At 41.8% G+C, this 15437-nt stretch overlaps 1 protein-coding gene across 1 annotated transcript in view; it reads right to left on the bottom strand.

Annotated features, from left to right (window-relative positions):
• The window catches only part of VWF (von Willebrand factor), a 363569-nt gene that overhangs the window by 53667 nt on the left and 294465 nt on the right, over positions 1-15437 (bottom strand). The window contains exons 42-43 of the mRNA XM_073621285.1: positions 8121-8320; positions 6789-6938 (exon numbers count right to left, since the gene is read on the bottom strand). Of these exons, the coding sequence (XP_073477386.1) occupies positions 6789-6938; positions 8121-8320 (350 nt within the window). The remainder of the gene's footprint in view (positions 1-6788; positions 6939-8120; positions 8321-15437) is intronic.

The raw sequence follows: 15437 nt of genomic DNA, 5'->3' as shown, positions 1-15437 counted from the left end.
GAGAGGAACGCCAGAGTCTTCCATCGGTGAATCTTTGATTCCACTTAAAACGCTGTTTGACCCCCCTGAGTAAGGGAGGTCGCAGGCTTTCTGGTAAGCCTTTTATCTTAATGAGGTGATGGGAAACACGGTGATGAGCACTTGATCTACGTTATATGCTGCACTTTGAAGTCACTATATTGGATTCCAGCAATATATGAACATTTTTTCTTATTGGCATCATTTTGCACTTTTGTGCACTTTGTGTGCGACTTTGTTTTCACCATACATTGTCGCATAGGACTGCACTAAAAATGACTATTTGGCTGCATAGCACGAGTTATCACATTGCACTGCACAGCTGTACTTTATCTGAATTTATGCTATTTATGTTTATGTTATACTGCACATTTTTAATATTGTGTTGTACCTACTTTACATATGTTTTCATGCACAGGGTTATCTTGTGTTTAAACCTAGCGCTGCACTCCATTACCTGCATCTCTATTTTGTGCCCAATAGCTGGGTTATAGTGCTTAGCTGCAGGTCATTAATTGGTAATTTTCATAACATTTAAATTTCATTTCCATGCGTTTTGTCAGCACATTCTGACGTCATCAGGGGTCAATGACGTCAGAACTTGCTGACAAAACGCGTTGAATGCTCTGAGCGTGATACGTCACTTCCGCCCTTTGGGACGCAGCTGGAGCGCAAACGGCGTTTCCAACTACTTGCTTGTATCGCATGTTGCAATTGAAATTTTTTTAGATTTTAACCTACAATAAAACATAACAAACTTCACTATGGGAGCCTCTTTCTTCTTTTCATCACCCCACGGATGTTTGGAGATCTGTTGACATGATCTGAGTTGGAAAGAGTTTCTCCACTTTGGTCTGTTTCTTCTGCACTTCTGACTACATGTAATGGGTGTCATGGCAATCTGGTGAGTAGGAAGTTTGACATGTGTTGGTGGTGGAAGATACACAGTCACTCCTAATCATCTCGTACTAGGATTAAGAACATTTTAAGAAGATTTCTTTATCACCTATATCACTTCATTGTTTGGACACTATTTTTATATTTTATTTTTTAATTTCCTATTAGGTTGCCTATATGCTGATATGCACTTGCATTTTATTGTATGAATTATTGATGTATATTGTTAACAATGGTGACACATATGGATTAGCATCACCTTGTGTTTAATTATGTTTGAAACCACAGATTTCACTATAGAGAACGCGGTTTAAATTAATTACCAAATATTAATTTCTTTTATCACTCATGGGTACTTGCCCATAACGAGCAGCTATCAGTTTGATTAATTGGTTTAAAACCTTTACCATTTGCACAGCTTCTGGGTATTTTTACCCTTTTTATTTCTTATATTTCTTGTCAGCACACAAGTTAAAATGTTACTAACCCACAACAGTAAAATCTGTCTTTATATGCAGCATAGCATGCTTGTTATACTCACTGTGAATTGTAAGGGGTTAATCCACTGCATTGTGTAAAAAGGCTGTTTTATCCTGTATGCATAGATCCTCCTCTTTTGGCAATGTCTAGCTTGGGAAAGCAAGCTAACACACAGGCAATAGCCAACCTGCACATGCCCAGTTGTGTCTTTTATGCTGGAGAGGACAGCTTCTTATTCTCAGGGATAGCCAGGTCACATGATATTGACATCACACATGTGGGCGTGTATACAGGATGTAGTGAGAAAATCTCCACCTTCCTGATCTCTCAAAACTGAAGAAACTGTGCAGTTTATGATGTAGCCGTGGTATACAGATCATCCAAAAAGGTATATAGTGGCAATATTTTAATGTAAAAAGAAGATTTATAAGCTGTGGGCACTGTGGGGGGGGGGGGGCAGATTAACTATTTTCATATTACTGGGTTTAGTTACTAAACCCAGTAATATGAAAATAGTTGATACACTTTAATGAAGCTGATGCCTCCTCTCTCAGTTTGCTGTACAAGAACTCCAAGATGCTAAGACCAAGTTAACCACTTTCCAACCACTGCCCGCCGATATACATCGACACAATGGCAGCGGTGGGCAAATAGGCGTACCTGTACGTCCCCTTTAAGAGCCGGGGATAGCAGGCGCGCGTAGAGCGTGACCGTGCCTGCGGGACCAGTGGACTCGATGTCCGCCGGACTCCCGGCAATCGTGTCACGGAGCCTCAGGACGGGGAAGTGCCTATGTAAACAAGGCACTTCCCCATTCTGGCTTGTGTCATGACAGAGATCACCGCTCCCTGTCATCAAGAGCAGTGATCGCTGTCATGTGACTTGAAGCCCACCCCCCTACAGTTAGAATCACTCCTTAGGACACACTTAACCTCTTCATCACCCCCTAGTGGCTAACCCCTTCACTGCCAGTGCCATTTACACAGTAATCAGTGCATTTTTATAGCACTGATTGCTGTATAAATGACAACGTTCCCAAAATAGTGTCAAAATTGTCCGATGTGTCCGCCATAATGTCGCAGTCCCGATAAAAATCGCAGATCGCCGCCATTACTAATAAAAAAAAAAAAAATGTAAATAAAAATCCCATAAAACTATCCCCTATTTTGTAGACGCTATAACTTTTGCTCAAACCAATCAATATACTCTTATTGCGATTTTTTTTTTTTTTTACCAAAAATATGTAGAAGAATACATATCGGCCTAAAGTGAGGAAAAAAATTGTTTTTTTTATATATTTTTGGGGGATATTTATTATAGCAAAAAGTAAAAAAATAATGTATTTTTTTCAAAATTGTCACGCTTTTTTTTGTTTATAGTGCAAAAAATAAAACCCGTAGAAGCGATCAAATACCACCAAAAGAAAGCTCTATTTGTGGGAAAAAAGGTGTCAATTTTGTTTGGGTGCCAAGTCGCACGACCATGCAATTGTCAGTTAAAGTGACGTAGTGCCAAATCGCAAAAAGTCCTCTGGACAGAAAGGGGGTAAAATCTTCCGGGGCTGAAGATTTAACTTACACTGATTGCATTTAAAAATGCATTTAAAGATCTATTAATGAATACAAAGCTGCTTTCAATTGGGTCTTTGGATTCTGCCTGCAGGTTTTAAATTGCATTTATGAAAACTATGGCTTATATAAAATAAATCAGCCAATCAAATTCCCCATATCACCTTTTTACTGCAGACAGGAATGGCTCTGATTGGTTGCCACAGGCAATCCACCTGTGCACCCATTGCTCCTGTTTTCCTAAAGGTTTTTAAAATAAATTATTTCTCATACATTCGCTCTGGGATATTTTTCACCGAAATGTATACTGTAAGAAACTCAAAGCAGAGTCGAAAAAAAAATGCCTCTAATGAAAATTGTAAAGAATGAATTGTAGTTTATTTCTGACAGCACAGTAAATTAACCAGCACAAAACAATGGCAAGGGGCTGTGTGTACCCCAAGGCACCGTCACACATAATAACATGCACCCTTGACCACCCAAGGAGATGTGCCATGCATGGTCTAAGTGTCTCACCCGGTCCTTCTACGCTGTGCTGCTTTTCCAATTACAACGTGTTGGAAGAGAGGAAAAACTTTGAAGCACTTGCGAAAGAGAGGTCATAAAACACAGCGTACTCATTGTTCCCCCGCAGATATTCCCAAACATTCTCAGTAAAATCAACACACTTTTAGCCGAGAAGTGCCTTGGAATAGATCAAAAACTTAAATCAAGCCTACATTAAGCTTCTCTAGTAAGCTCCAACCATGTAGACAAAGTGGTGGCTTTCTCGGAGACAGGCTGCTGAATTAATCAAGCGGAACTATCTGTGTTTATAAACGTTCAGACTTGTGCCTGTATCGCGGCAAGCCCGGACCTGGCACCTCGTTTGCTCCTAAATAACAGCCAGTCATTTTTCCGTTTACAAGGCAATGGGTTTTTCGAAAGTCGCACAGTAAGATTTTGTTAACTCGGTCATTTTTTTTCTTTTCATTTAAATTAGGCAATTCAGCAAATTGTTATAGATTGCATAGTCAGATATGCATCTTTAGTTTTAGTGCTGATGTGGCGATCAATGAATTTGTTGTACTTGATCAAAAAAAATGGCCCATCTCTGAGCAAATGACTGATAAGTAGCCATCATGTCCAAGAATAGAAACTGATCTGTTGAAAACCTGTCTTTTTTTTTTCTTTAAGTATACACTACTATTTGATATGATTTGATATGATAAATATTTAATACATAGTGCTTATACACTTCACTTGTGATTTATATCAATCTGTCTAATATGAAAGCCCAGCGCAAAAAATCGATCACTATCCATTGGAAATCACAATCCCCACGTACGATAGCATTCTGGCTGAACATTGTTAATCAGGCTATACTGCTGTGCAAACTAACATATGAAGCCAGAGGATGCCCAAAAAAATTTCACAAAATATGGGGCCTGTGGACTAGTTCTGAAAATACTATTACACCTGTCACATAAAGCTCATAAAGAAATTCCAGTTAATGCTACAAAGTTTAATAGAAACTGAACAAACATATGCAACTGTACAATATGATAACATGTGTGCCAAATGTATACCAGTGTCTTACACTCAGTATTGGATTGAGCGACGTTCGCTCAGAATATGTGTATTTATGTTTGTCTGTTTGTTCTGTACCAGAAAACCAAATAAAAATTTACCTTTAAAAAAAAAAAAAAAGAAAGCCCAGCGCTAGATCTCCACTTTTTGCCTGAAGACTGAAGATCTAGGCAGTGTATTCTCATCTCAGAGCGGAAGAGGGATATACTCTCCCTGCAAATCAGCACAAGAGCATGATGGCCGCAGTAAACCCTGAAAAGAAGTCAGAGCAGATCCCCCGGCTGCAGACCAGTGTGGTCCCCGCTGAGATCTGATCCAAGTGCTATCTGATCCAAATACTCCACTTTTTGAGAAAAATTTGACCAGCAAAAAAAATTTCACCTCTGTCCAAGATGAATGCTTATTCCAGACAGATAACAACATTAGCACTTAAATATCTCTGAAAGCTGAACTCCAGGCAGAAATTAAACATAATGTAATCCAGGCATGCCTGAATTAGAAAATACATTTAATGTTGCATGACACAGGCATTAAAATCTAAATCTCTTAATTTTAGATTCCTGTAACCCTTGCAATGGAGCACATTAAGGCTGAAAACGGGAAGGACAGCTCTAGGAGCCAATCCGGGTCTGCTGCTTAGCATGGTGTGATCTATGAACAGGTTTACACAGGGAAAGAGCAGAGGGATGACAGTGTGTTGCTGCTCCTTCTCTGGTTAGTCACAGGCTGGGGTAAATCCTGGACCAGGCTGTATTGCTTAAAGAAATGCTACCAATTTGCTCATTCAGGTCACAGGTAATGGAGTATGCCCAAGTCTATCCTCTTCCCTAGTTATACTCGCCTTTGCAGCTTTTTGTTGCTGATCAACAAATTCAAACGCTGTCACATGAGAGGGGTTGACATCATCAGTCCTGTGTATAGACCAGCTGGCAGGTGGGGTCTACAGGGTTAGCTGAGTGGTTTTTTGTCACGGCCTCCATGTTTCTCTTTAACTCACTGGGCACCAAGTGTGGGTCACATGAGAGGCCTTCTGGGCTATTTTAGGCACTAATACAGTGTCACTTTACTACACACACATGGGGTAGTTTTGTTTTGTGTTGTCAATGCTCTTGGACAAGGCTGACTCTTGAATAGTCAACGTTAAGCCGGGCCCCCCTTCAGAGATGAATGTACACCATGTACACTTGCACTGCAAATGCTCTCCAGTCAACTTTCGGACAATGTACACCTTCACTGTAACTTGTATTTTTTCACAGTCCAACAGACAAAGGCATTATTATTTCCGATTCCATAACTCTAACTACAGGCTTCAGTGCTATCCCGACATGCCTGCAAAGGTGTAGTCCAGCTATTACAGTCCTTCAGAGGCATGTAAATGTAAATCCTTTAGAGGCACAGACCAGTGCTGGTGTCTTCAGGGCAAACCCCAAGTTCCGATAGCTCTACATCTGGACAGTGGGGGATAGCATCCTTCTCCCACTCCTACCTCCCTCTGGATTTCTCTGCAGGGGATTCCCTGAACTCTCTGTCTCCTGGATGGAACTCTTTTACGGATCACTGTCCAATATTTATATACCACAGGTTATTGGATAGTGGATAGGAAAGTGGGCTGGACCCAGAGAAGAACCCACCAAAAGACCAGAGAACGGGGAAAGGCATTAACATCTACCCTCCCAGCTGGGACAGCACCTGCATAACTATTTCAACCTGCCCACATGGGTAAACTCATACACCATGTGTCAAGGAATTTTGCAAATGCTAGCACAGAAGGAGCAGTGGGGGAGCAAATGTGCATTGAAAAGTGGGCTTGAAATAGACCCCATCACTATGCCTTTTATGAGTCACTTTAATTGCTGTGGTGGACCAGCACCTGACTGTGCTTCTTGGCAGAGGTACCAGAATCAAAAGATTGACTGAACAGAATATATTACTTAACAGGCAAAAGAAATCACACTTGTATTATTTATATGTCTGGAGCTCCATTTAACTGAAGCTACTAGTATAAGCATCTCAATCTTTATTTTAACATTCTGTAATTTAGGATTGAGAAAGTGAAGGTGAAAGAGCAGAACCAGCAGTGCTGTCAGTCTAACACTGGTAGCTAAATGATAACAGGAGAGGGAAGAGTGAGAGGATTGATGGCAAATATCAGGTCTTGTGCCCAATCAGACAAGTTTCTGTCCTACCCTACTGTCAACACAAAAGCTGTGCAATAAATATCTACATCTCTATGTATAATCATACTAAAGTACTTACCGGGGCGCACTTTGTATTACATTGCTTTTTAACACACTCAATTATGCGGAGTCCTGTGATCGAGTCCATCAGGTCAGTACACTTACAGGCCTGGCATCCATCCTCCCACAGGCTTCCAATGCGATACACAATATTTTTACGGACGCAGACCTACACATTGCAAACAAATGACAGTTTTTAGAATGGAAAGGTTCTACATGTTTCAAATTGCTTTTATTTAATGTAGAACTTTAGCCAAAACCTTTTTTTTCTAGCTATGAATAATGTAGGGAAGAGTTGAGATTTTGACTCACTTTCCGTCCTAGGACAAGACAGTAAGTGAGAGAAATGTTCCCCAAATTGAGGGAACATTCCACCTTGGCTCTTGTTTCTTAAACAGTAAAAAGGTATTTTTTGTCCTGTCCAATTACCACCTGTTACCAGGACAGAAAGTAAGGGTAAATCTTCCAAATGAAGACAAAGGCAAATATGAAGAAACAGAGAGAGGTTTTTACCTTTGTGCCAACCTACTCAAAATAAGCAAAATGTTTGGCCTGGTCTCATTTTAAAGTCCAAAGGAACTTTTAGTTTAAATACAGCTAAATACAATCTAAGGTCTAAGATGCCACATGCTTAGTCTAGAGCGCATGAATTATTGTGCAAAGTGTTACAGCTACATATTTTTTTTTTTTAAGCAGCTACAACCCCAAAAGAACAGCCTGTTCCCAACAGCATAATGTAGTAGAGAATGACCCTTACTCTCTGTGTGGAAGCAGTGGTCTCTCTGCAGAAGTCCCACACACCACCTGCCAAGTCAGACCTGCAGCTCTGCTATTAGTAAAGTTTAGGGAACATGGTCATTGGAAAGCTCAAGCTCAGACTTAGCTGAGGGGGGTGCCAGATCTTTGCAGAGAGACCACTGCTTCTATACACTTTCTTTTTTTTTAAGAAATTGAAGTATAAAACTTTGCACCGTTTTTTTTTCAACACTGAGTGAGGGGTGGCTTTCTTCAGGCATGTAGGATCCTGTGTAAGAATGACAAAGCCAGGTTGCCCTGTCTTTCATAGGGAGGGGCTGAGTTCCTCCTTGGTACCTCACCCTGCAGTCTAGTTAATCTGATCTCCCTGCTTTTCAGGTCTATCTCACAGCACAGTACTGAGCTGGAAAAATTACTGCGCTTACTTGGTATGAAACTAAATGATTAATTATCAATTTTTCATGTGGAATTTATTAACGAACATATAAATATCAGTATAAGGTCTAGTTTGTAAATATTTTCCCATATTTTAATTAGAAATCATCTTTAACAATATTGGGTTCTCCTTGCTGTAATAAATGGCAGCACTTCTCACCTGATCTGCAGTACAGGTAACGGTGGAGCAGCCACACTCATCAGTCAGAATGGAGGAGATGTATCCAGGTGGACAGGTATTTGTGGAGTTGGAACACATACAGCTGCATTTATACTCATTACAACACTTTGTGCTAGTCGTTGTCAGCTTCTTATGGGATGGACAGGTTGGGGGTAGAGGACATGCTTCCACTTTGCACTCTATTAACATAAAACAAATGGCATTATAATTAAAGCTAACCACTGTAGAGGCTTTTTAAACAGAGGGTATCTGAGGCACTGTATAGTCCATGTCACACTTGCAATTTTGTAAAGTTGGTCTTTGGATATGAGCTACCTTTTACGCTCAAAATCCAAGAAGTCTTTTGGTGGATCCGCTGTTCTGCTGAGCTTCCAGAAATGTCTTTAAACATCTTTAAAGTGAACCTGTGCCCAGACTATGCACACTAAAGTATGTGAATATTTGATCACAATAAAAGCTTTTTAAAAAAAAGCCCTCAGTCACCTCTGTAGCTATAAGCATTGTGGAGAAATGTGTCTTCAAGTTTCACAACAGAGGCACTGAAAAAATGATTTTTTTCTATTACTTTTCATTGCACTAGAATCTTGGCAGGATGCCATCCATCTAATGTAAACAAACAGTAGGTGTTTCTAGAAACTGACAGAAACTTGACTTTAGAGTCTTTGTTGAGATTTTGGAGAATTAATTATTTAATATTACAAACAGCTAGAGAGGTCAGTGAGAGCTTTTCATTCTTGTTAAGAATTTGTGAATACTTTTTAATGTCCATAGGTCGAAGTGTATCAATGTGTTCTTAGATATACTCTGTAAGGCTACAAGTTTGTGAACTGATATGAAACATATCCAACAATAATACTTGCTATTATTATATTATATCTATGAAAGATTCATTCTGATTTGTTGCTGTGGGTCATTGTACATTTATTTTTCTCTTACTAAGTAGGCTTGAAGGTTCTCAACAATGTCACTAATATATTATTAAATAGCATTTACTATTTAGATATCACAGAATAGTTTACATATTTTTGTGATATACATTTTTACATTACGCTACATAAGACATGCACATATTAGACACATACAGATGCCTCCTAAAACAGTACAGTAACACTTGATTTTGAAAACCATTACTGTACTGAGATAGAAGAAACAGCGCCATCTTCTGGAGGAAAAAAATCTCTGCAACTTTTTTTGTGATCCCAGCTGAGTATTGGGCAAAAAACAGAATCTAGAGGCATATAATCAATTTAGAAATTTTATACATAATACAGAAAGGTGTCAAAAAGACTATGGATGAACAAACCTGAGACACATACACAATATAATCTTTAACATTTTTGCTAAATATAATAGTTGGCAAATGCGTCAGCACATTTTAACCCATGAGTGTGCAGTCAACAGATTAACAATATTGGAAGCCCAAAAAGAAAAGCCTATTCTAGATGGATATTTATGGAGCAGATCTGAGGTGTGACAAAAAAAAATCAAAGGATCTACTCCAAATACATTTTGAGCTTGCCATATTCAACATCTGGAACAGATCCTTTATTTTATTTTTTTATTCCCTCCCCAGATCTTCATAAACATCAGCCCAGTATAGGTGTTTTCTACAGAATTTGCCAAACCCTGATGAAGGGAGAGCCTCTGAATACCTGAGCTGGAGCTGTGTGCAGGCAGCCTATGTTACGCTCTGGGGACAAAGCAGCTGTATGAACACAGCCACAGGTCCTAATTTGACAGGTATGTGGGTGCAGGTGTACGGCCCCAAACACAGATGGTGAGTTGGCTCTCACCTGTACACATCAAATTAGGACCTAGGACTGTATTTTTATAGTCCCTGTGTACCCAGAGAGTAACAGGCAGCTCCAGCCACATGACCAAACCACTTATATACACTGTATGGGCCAGAGAATTTGTGTAAATGATCCCTTCATTTTTTTTTTTTTATTATTTTCACAATTTGTATTATTTTTTTTCTTAGGCCTGTGAAAATATAAGGGGTCTAAACAGACCCATGATGCAGAGCCGTAACAAGAACCTTCTGGGCCCCAGTGCAAGAAACCATGTAGGGTCCCCACCCCCCCCGACAGGAGCCATGTCACAGGGGGGAGGCTGTGTGACAGGAAGGGGGCAGTATGACAGGAGGGGGGCAGTATGAAAATAGGGGGACAGTATGACAGGAGGGGGGGCAGTATGATGGGGGGCATTGTGACAGGAGGGGGGGCAGTGTGACAGGAGGGGGGAATATGACATCAGGGGGGCAGTGTGACAGTGGGGGGGGAAATATGACAACAGAAGGGCAATACAACAGCAGGGGAGGCAGTATGACAGCAGGGAGGTGGCAGTGTGACTGCTGGGGGGCAGTATGACAGGAGGGGTGCAGTATGAAAATAGGGGGATAGTGTGAAAGGAGGGGGGCAGTGTGACAGGAGGGGGGGGTAGTGTGACAGGAGGGGGGCAGTATGACATCAGGGGGGGCAGTAAGACAGCAGGGGGCAGTATGACAGCAGGGGAGGCAGTGTGACAGCAGGGAGGTGGCAGTGTGACAGCTGGGGGGCAGTATGACAGGAGGAGGGGGCAGTGTGACAGGAGGGGGGGCAGTGTGACAGGAGGGGGGGCACTGTGACAGAAGAGGGGCAGGGAATCCATTTGTGCACTCGGCATGGAAGCAAGACTTACCCAGCAGCAGCAGCCCAGAGTTGTGGGAGCCGGAGTCAAGGGGGCAGAGCTGAGAGGTGGATCGCTGGATAGGAGGGGCGGTGTGGTGGAGCGGCTTATAGAAGAACCAAACCCCTCCATTATCCTCCTGGCTCCTGCAGCTGCTGAAAGCCCGCTTCTCCTCTTCTCCCTCCCGTAGGCATTCAGTGACTGCAGGAGCCAGGAGGATAATGGAGGGGTTCTTCTATAAGCCGCTCCACTGCACTGCCCCTCCTATCCAGGAGCAGACAAATCTGACAGGGGAGCCACAAGGGCCCCCTGAAGCATGAAGCTGGGTCGCAGTTGCGATCCCTGCAACCCCTATAATTACGCCCCTGCAATGATGTCTTACTTTTGAGACAGAAAGGAATTGAGGACATAGATCCCAATCCTTTCTCTGAAGCCTCGGCTGCACTGCAGATGGATGAACAGGAAGCACTCTGTACAGAGGCTCCTGTTCATTCATAAACTGAAGCATAGTAAACACAGTTTGAATGAACACAGTGAGTGATCATAACGGATTACTCACTATGTTCAGGAAAGGAAGGGGCTGGCAAACATGACGTATTTGCTACAACGATCCCCCTGTGTTTGTCAGCAGGAGGGAGAGGAGGGAAGTTGACAGTGCTGTAGGGGAAAAGGGCACAGAGGAGGTCCAGGCAGCAGAGGGAATGATCCTGGGCAGAATAGGGAGATCAGTGCAGCGCGTGGGTGCATTTTCTGGAACTGATCACCTATAGTTCCCTTCTGCAGCAGCTGAAAGCCAATGAGAGGGAGAAAAGAGAAAGCCAGCAGCACTGTGGGGGACAGATGCACACAAAAGGGCCTTGGCATTAGGGGGATCAGACTGTGAACAGGAAGGGGATGATTAGTGTGGCGGCGGGGGGGGGGGGGGGGGGGGATACTGGGAACAATTTACCTGTATGGCTCTTCCTGCTGTAGCTGAAAGCTGGCTTATCCTCCTCTCCCTCATCTGCAGCAGGGAGAGCCATACAAGGGAATCGGTTCCTGTAACTGCCCCCCAGACACACCGATCGTCCCCTTCTGTGCATAATCGGATTAACCCTGCTGCCTGGGCCCTCCTGCTGAACTGATGGGGCCTGCGCCTTGTACAGGAGGTCCGGCTGTACACCCCTATTGGCAGGCCTGAAATGGAGTACTGCAAAAAAAACATGCAAGCACAGGAGAACCTGCAGACTTCATGCAGACAGTGTAGGATGAACTACAGTGTATTTCCAATAATCCATACACATCCACTAAAGTAGAATTCCAGGTAGCCTTAACTAATCTTAAAAATATTTCCTCCCCACTCCTAACACCTATGCTTGCTAACCTTTGTAAGAAAAATACTTACACTTATTTTCATTTAGGTCTGGTCACGTGATCTCCCCTGTGCCAGCCAACTACAGTGGAGGGAAGAGAGTGCTCGACAATGGCTGGTAACACCTGAGCGGTGAGGGCATCTATAGGCTTACTATGACCCATCAGTTGTCGGTGCTTCCTCCTCTCCCCTGCAGCGGTGCTGGCTGACACAGGGGAGCAAGATCATGTGACTGGACCGGAGCGGCATGAACATAGGTAAGTGCAATACTGTACAAAAGTTTAAGGCAGGTGTGAAGAAATGCATGTGCAGCCTGACTCAAGTAACTGTCTCATTCAACATGTTTTGGAGTCAGTGGAAGAAGAGGAGGATTTGCACATACAGTATCAAACAGCCTTTTTGCCCAATGCAGAGGATCAACCCCTTAGGTTCTGCAGTGAGTATAACAAGCGTGCTTTACTGCATATACAGGCTTATTTTACTGTTGTGGGTTTAGTAACACTTTCAATGAAACAGAAACAGCTGTGTCAGAGGCTTAAAACTGGGTGAGGAACAACCAAACTCTGCCACTAAGGTGAGGTTGTAAAAGACAGTTTCATGTCACAGGCCGTACACCATGGTAAGACTGAGCACAGCAACAAGGCACAAGGTAGTTATACTGGAAGATGTATCTCAGGCAACGATTTCAAAGCAGGCTGGGGTTTCAGCAAGATGTACTATTCAAGCTCTTTTGAAGAAGCACAAAGAAACAAGCAAGGCTGAGGACTGTGGAAGCAGTGGAAACTTAATGCAGCAGATGAAAGATACTTCATGCTTACTTCCCGTCGACATCAGAAGATGTCCAGCAGTACCATCAGCACAGAACGGGTGGAAACCAGTGGGACTCATGTGCACCCATTTACTGTCCAGAGTCTGGCCAGAAATGGTCTTCATGGAAGAATTGCGGTCAAAAAGCCATGCCTCTGACGTGGAAACAAGGCTAAGCAACTCAACTATGCATGAAAACATAGGAACTGGGGTGCAGAAAAATAGCAGCAGGTGCTTTGAACTGATTAGTCAAAATGTAAAATATTTGGCTGTAGCAGGAGGCAAACTAAAATATATAACGTCCTTTGAGCCACCACTATAAATAAAAAAACAATGTATCCTCTATGATTCAGCAGCAAGCGTTACACATGTCTCATATATCATGCAAAAATAATCAAATCAAATTATGAATGCTGCGCTATCTGAGATATAAGCATAAATGCTAGTGAATAATGCTCTTCAATAAAGTGCTAATAGTGCTACACATGAAATATAAATAACGAATGCTATACTAAAGATGTAAAAAATGTGTGTATACATAGATTGCAATAGCAAATAATAATTGCCTGAAATGGTTATAATAATAAAGTGACAAAGTGCATAGATGTGATAAGTAACCATAAACCATAAAAGTCCACAGGTTCAGGAATAGCAACTAATCCAAAAACTTCAAAAGAGTGAATAAAAGTCAGAATAAATAAAACTATAAATAAAAGTGCTCCTGTGCAAAGTTCAAATGGTGTCAAACTACAAGTGCTCCACACTTCATGCAATACAGAAAATGCTGTGCTCCCCCCTAGGTATTGAAGGCTCACCTTGAAACGTGTGACCTTGCTAATATGCTTGGTCAATACACGCATTAGAACCACTCCTGGGTGCAACAGTAGATCTGAAATGCTGGATGGGTCACCACTGAGCCTCGGTATGTTAATAGAAAAAGGAGGACTTCATGGTATAGTATGTAAAGACAATTTATTATCACAATAAAAAGATCCCACACAGGGTACTCAGAATAGCCAGGCGCATCAGTGTGCCATTCTACAACGAGCGTAAATCAATGAATAAAACCGGACGGTAACGGGATGGTATGCTGATTGTTCCTGGTAGTTCACCTACCACACGTACTGTCCTGTCCCCTTCCCCTACGCGTGTCGATACAAGCGGTTTCCGTATCTTCCTCAGGGGCCTGGTAGGTGAACTACCAGGAACGATCAGCATACCATCCCGTTATCGACTGGTTTTATTCATTGATTTACGCTCATTGTAGAATGGCGCACTGACGCGCCTGGCTATTGTGATTACCCTGTGTGGGATCTTTTTATTGTATTAATAAATTGTCTTTACATACTATACCATGAAGTCCTCCTTTTTTTATTAACATACCGAGGCTCAGTGATGCCCATCCAGCATTTCAGATCTACTGCTGAACCCAGGAGTGGTTCTAATGCGTGTATTGATCAAGTGGATTAGCAAGGTCACACGCTTCAAGGTGAGCCTTCAATACCTAGGGGGAGTACCCGAGTGAGAACACAGCAACTTGCTATTGGATCACCTTCACAGCATTTTCTGTATCGCATGGAGTGTGGAGCACTTGTAGTATGACACCATTTGAACTTTGAACAGTGCACAGGAACACTTTTATTTATAGTTTTATTTGTTCAGACTTTTATTCAATCTTTTGGAGTTTTTGGATTAGTTGCTATTCCTGAACCTGTGGACTTTTATGGTTTATGGTTACTTATCACACCTATGCACTTTGTCACTTTATTATTATAACCATTTCAGGCAATTATTATTTGCTATTGCAATCTATACACTTATTTTTTACATTTTTACATCTTTAGTATAGCATTCGTTATTTATATTTATATTTCATGTGTAGCACTATTAGCACTTTATTGAAGAGCATTATTCACTAGCATTTATGCTTATATCTCAGATAGCGCAGTATTCATAATTTGATTTGTAGCAGGAGGCAGATTGTTCAGGAGGGGCTGGAGAGCAGTACAATAATATAATGAGGGTCTGCAGGCAACAGTGTAGCATGGCGGAGGTTCCTTGCAAGTTTGGGGTTGCATTTCTGCAAAAGAAGTTCAAGATTTGCACTTCTTTCTCTGAAAGCATTCTTATTTTACAATTTTTTTTTCACACCTGCCTAAAACTTTTGCACATTACTGTATATGCATCTTTCTTAAACAGGTTAGTAAGCATAGGTGTTAGGGGGGGGGGGGGCGAGCATTTGAAAGAATAGTTAGGGTTATCCTTTAATTCTACTTTAATGGCCCTATTAATTTTTCTATTATCTATTGGAAATTGTTTTTTACTGTGCCTTTCTGCCCCCTTTTAATGAGCCTCTGATTTCCACCCCTAACTTCCATTTGTTTAGAATGAGCAGTGCAAATACTTGTAGTCATGTGCACTGCTCTATGCACACTACAAATCCCATAGTCTATAGTAGCCACCAGTTCATC

This window comes from Aquarana catesbeiana, linkage group LG03 (assembly GCF_042186555.1).
Source record: "Aquarana catesbeiana isolate 2022-GZ linkage group LG03, ASM4218655v1, whole genome shotgun sequence".
In the NCBI taxonomy this organism is placed as follows: domain Eukaryota; kingdom Metazoa; phylum Chordata; class Amphibia; order Anura; family Ranidae; genus Aquarana; species Aquarana catesbeiana.
This window is presented reverse-complemented; position numbering and strand designations above follow the sequence as displayed.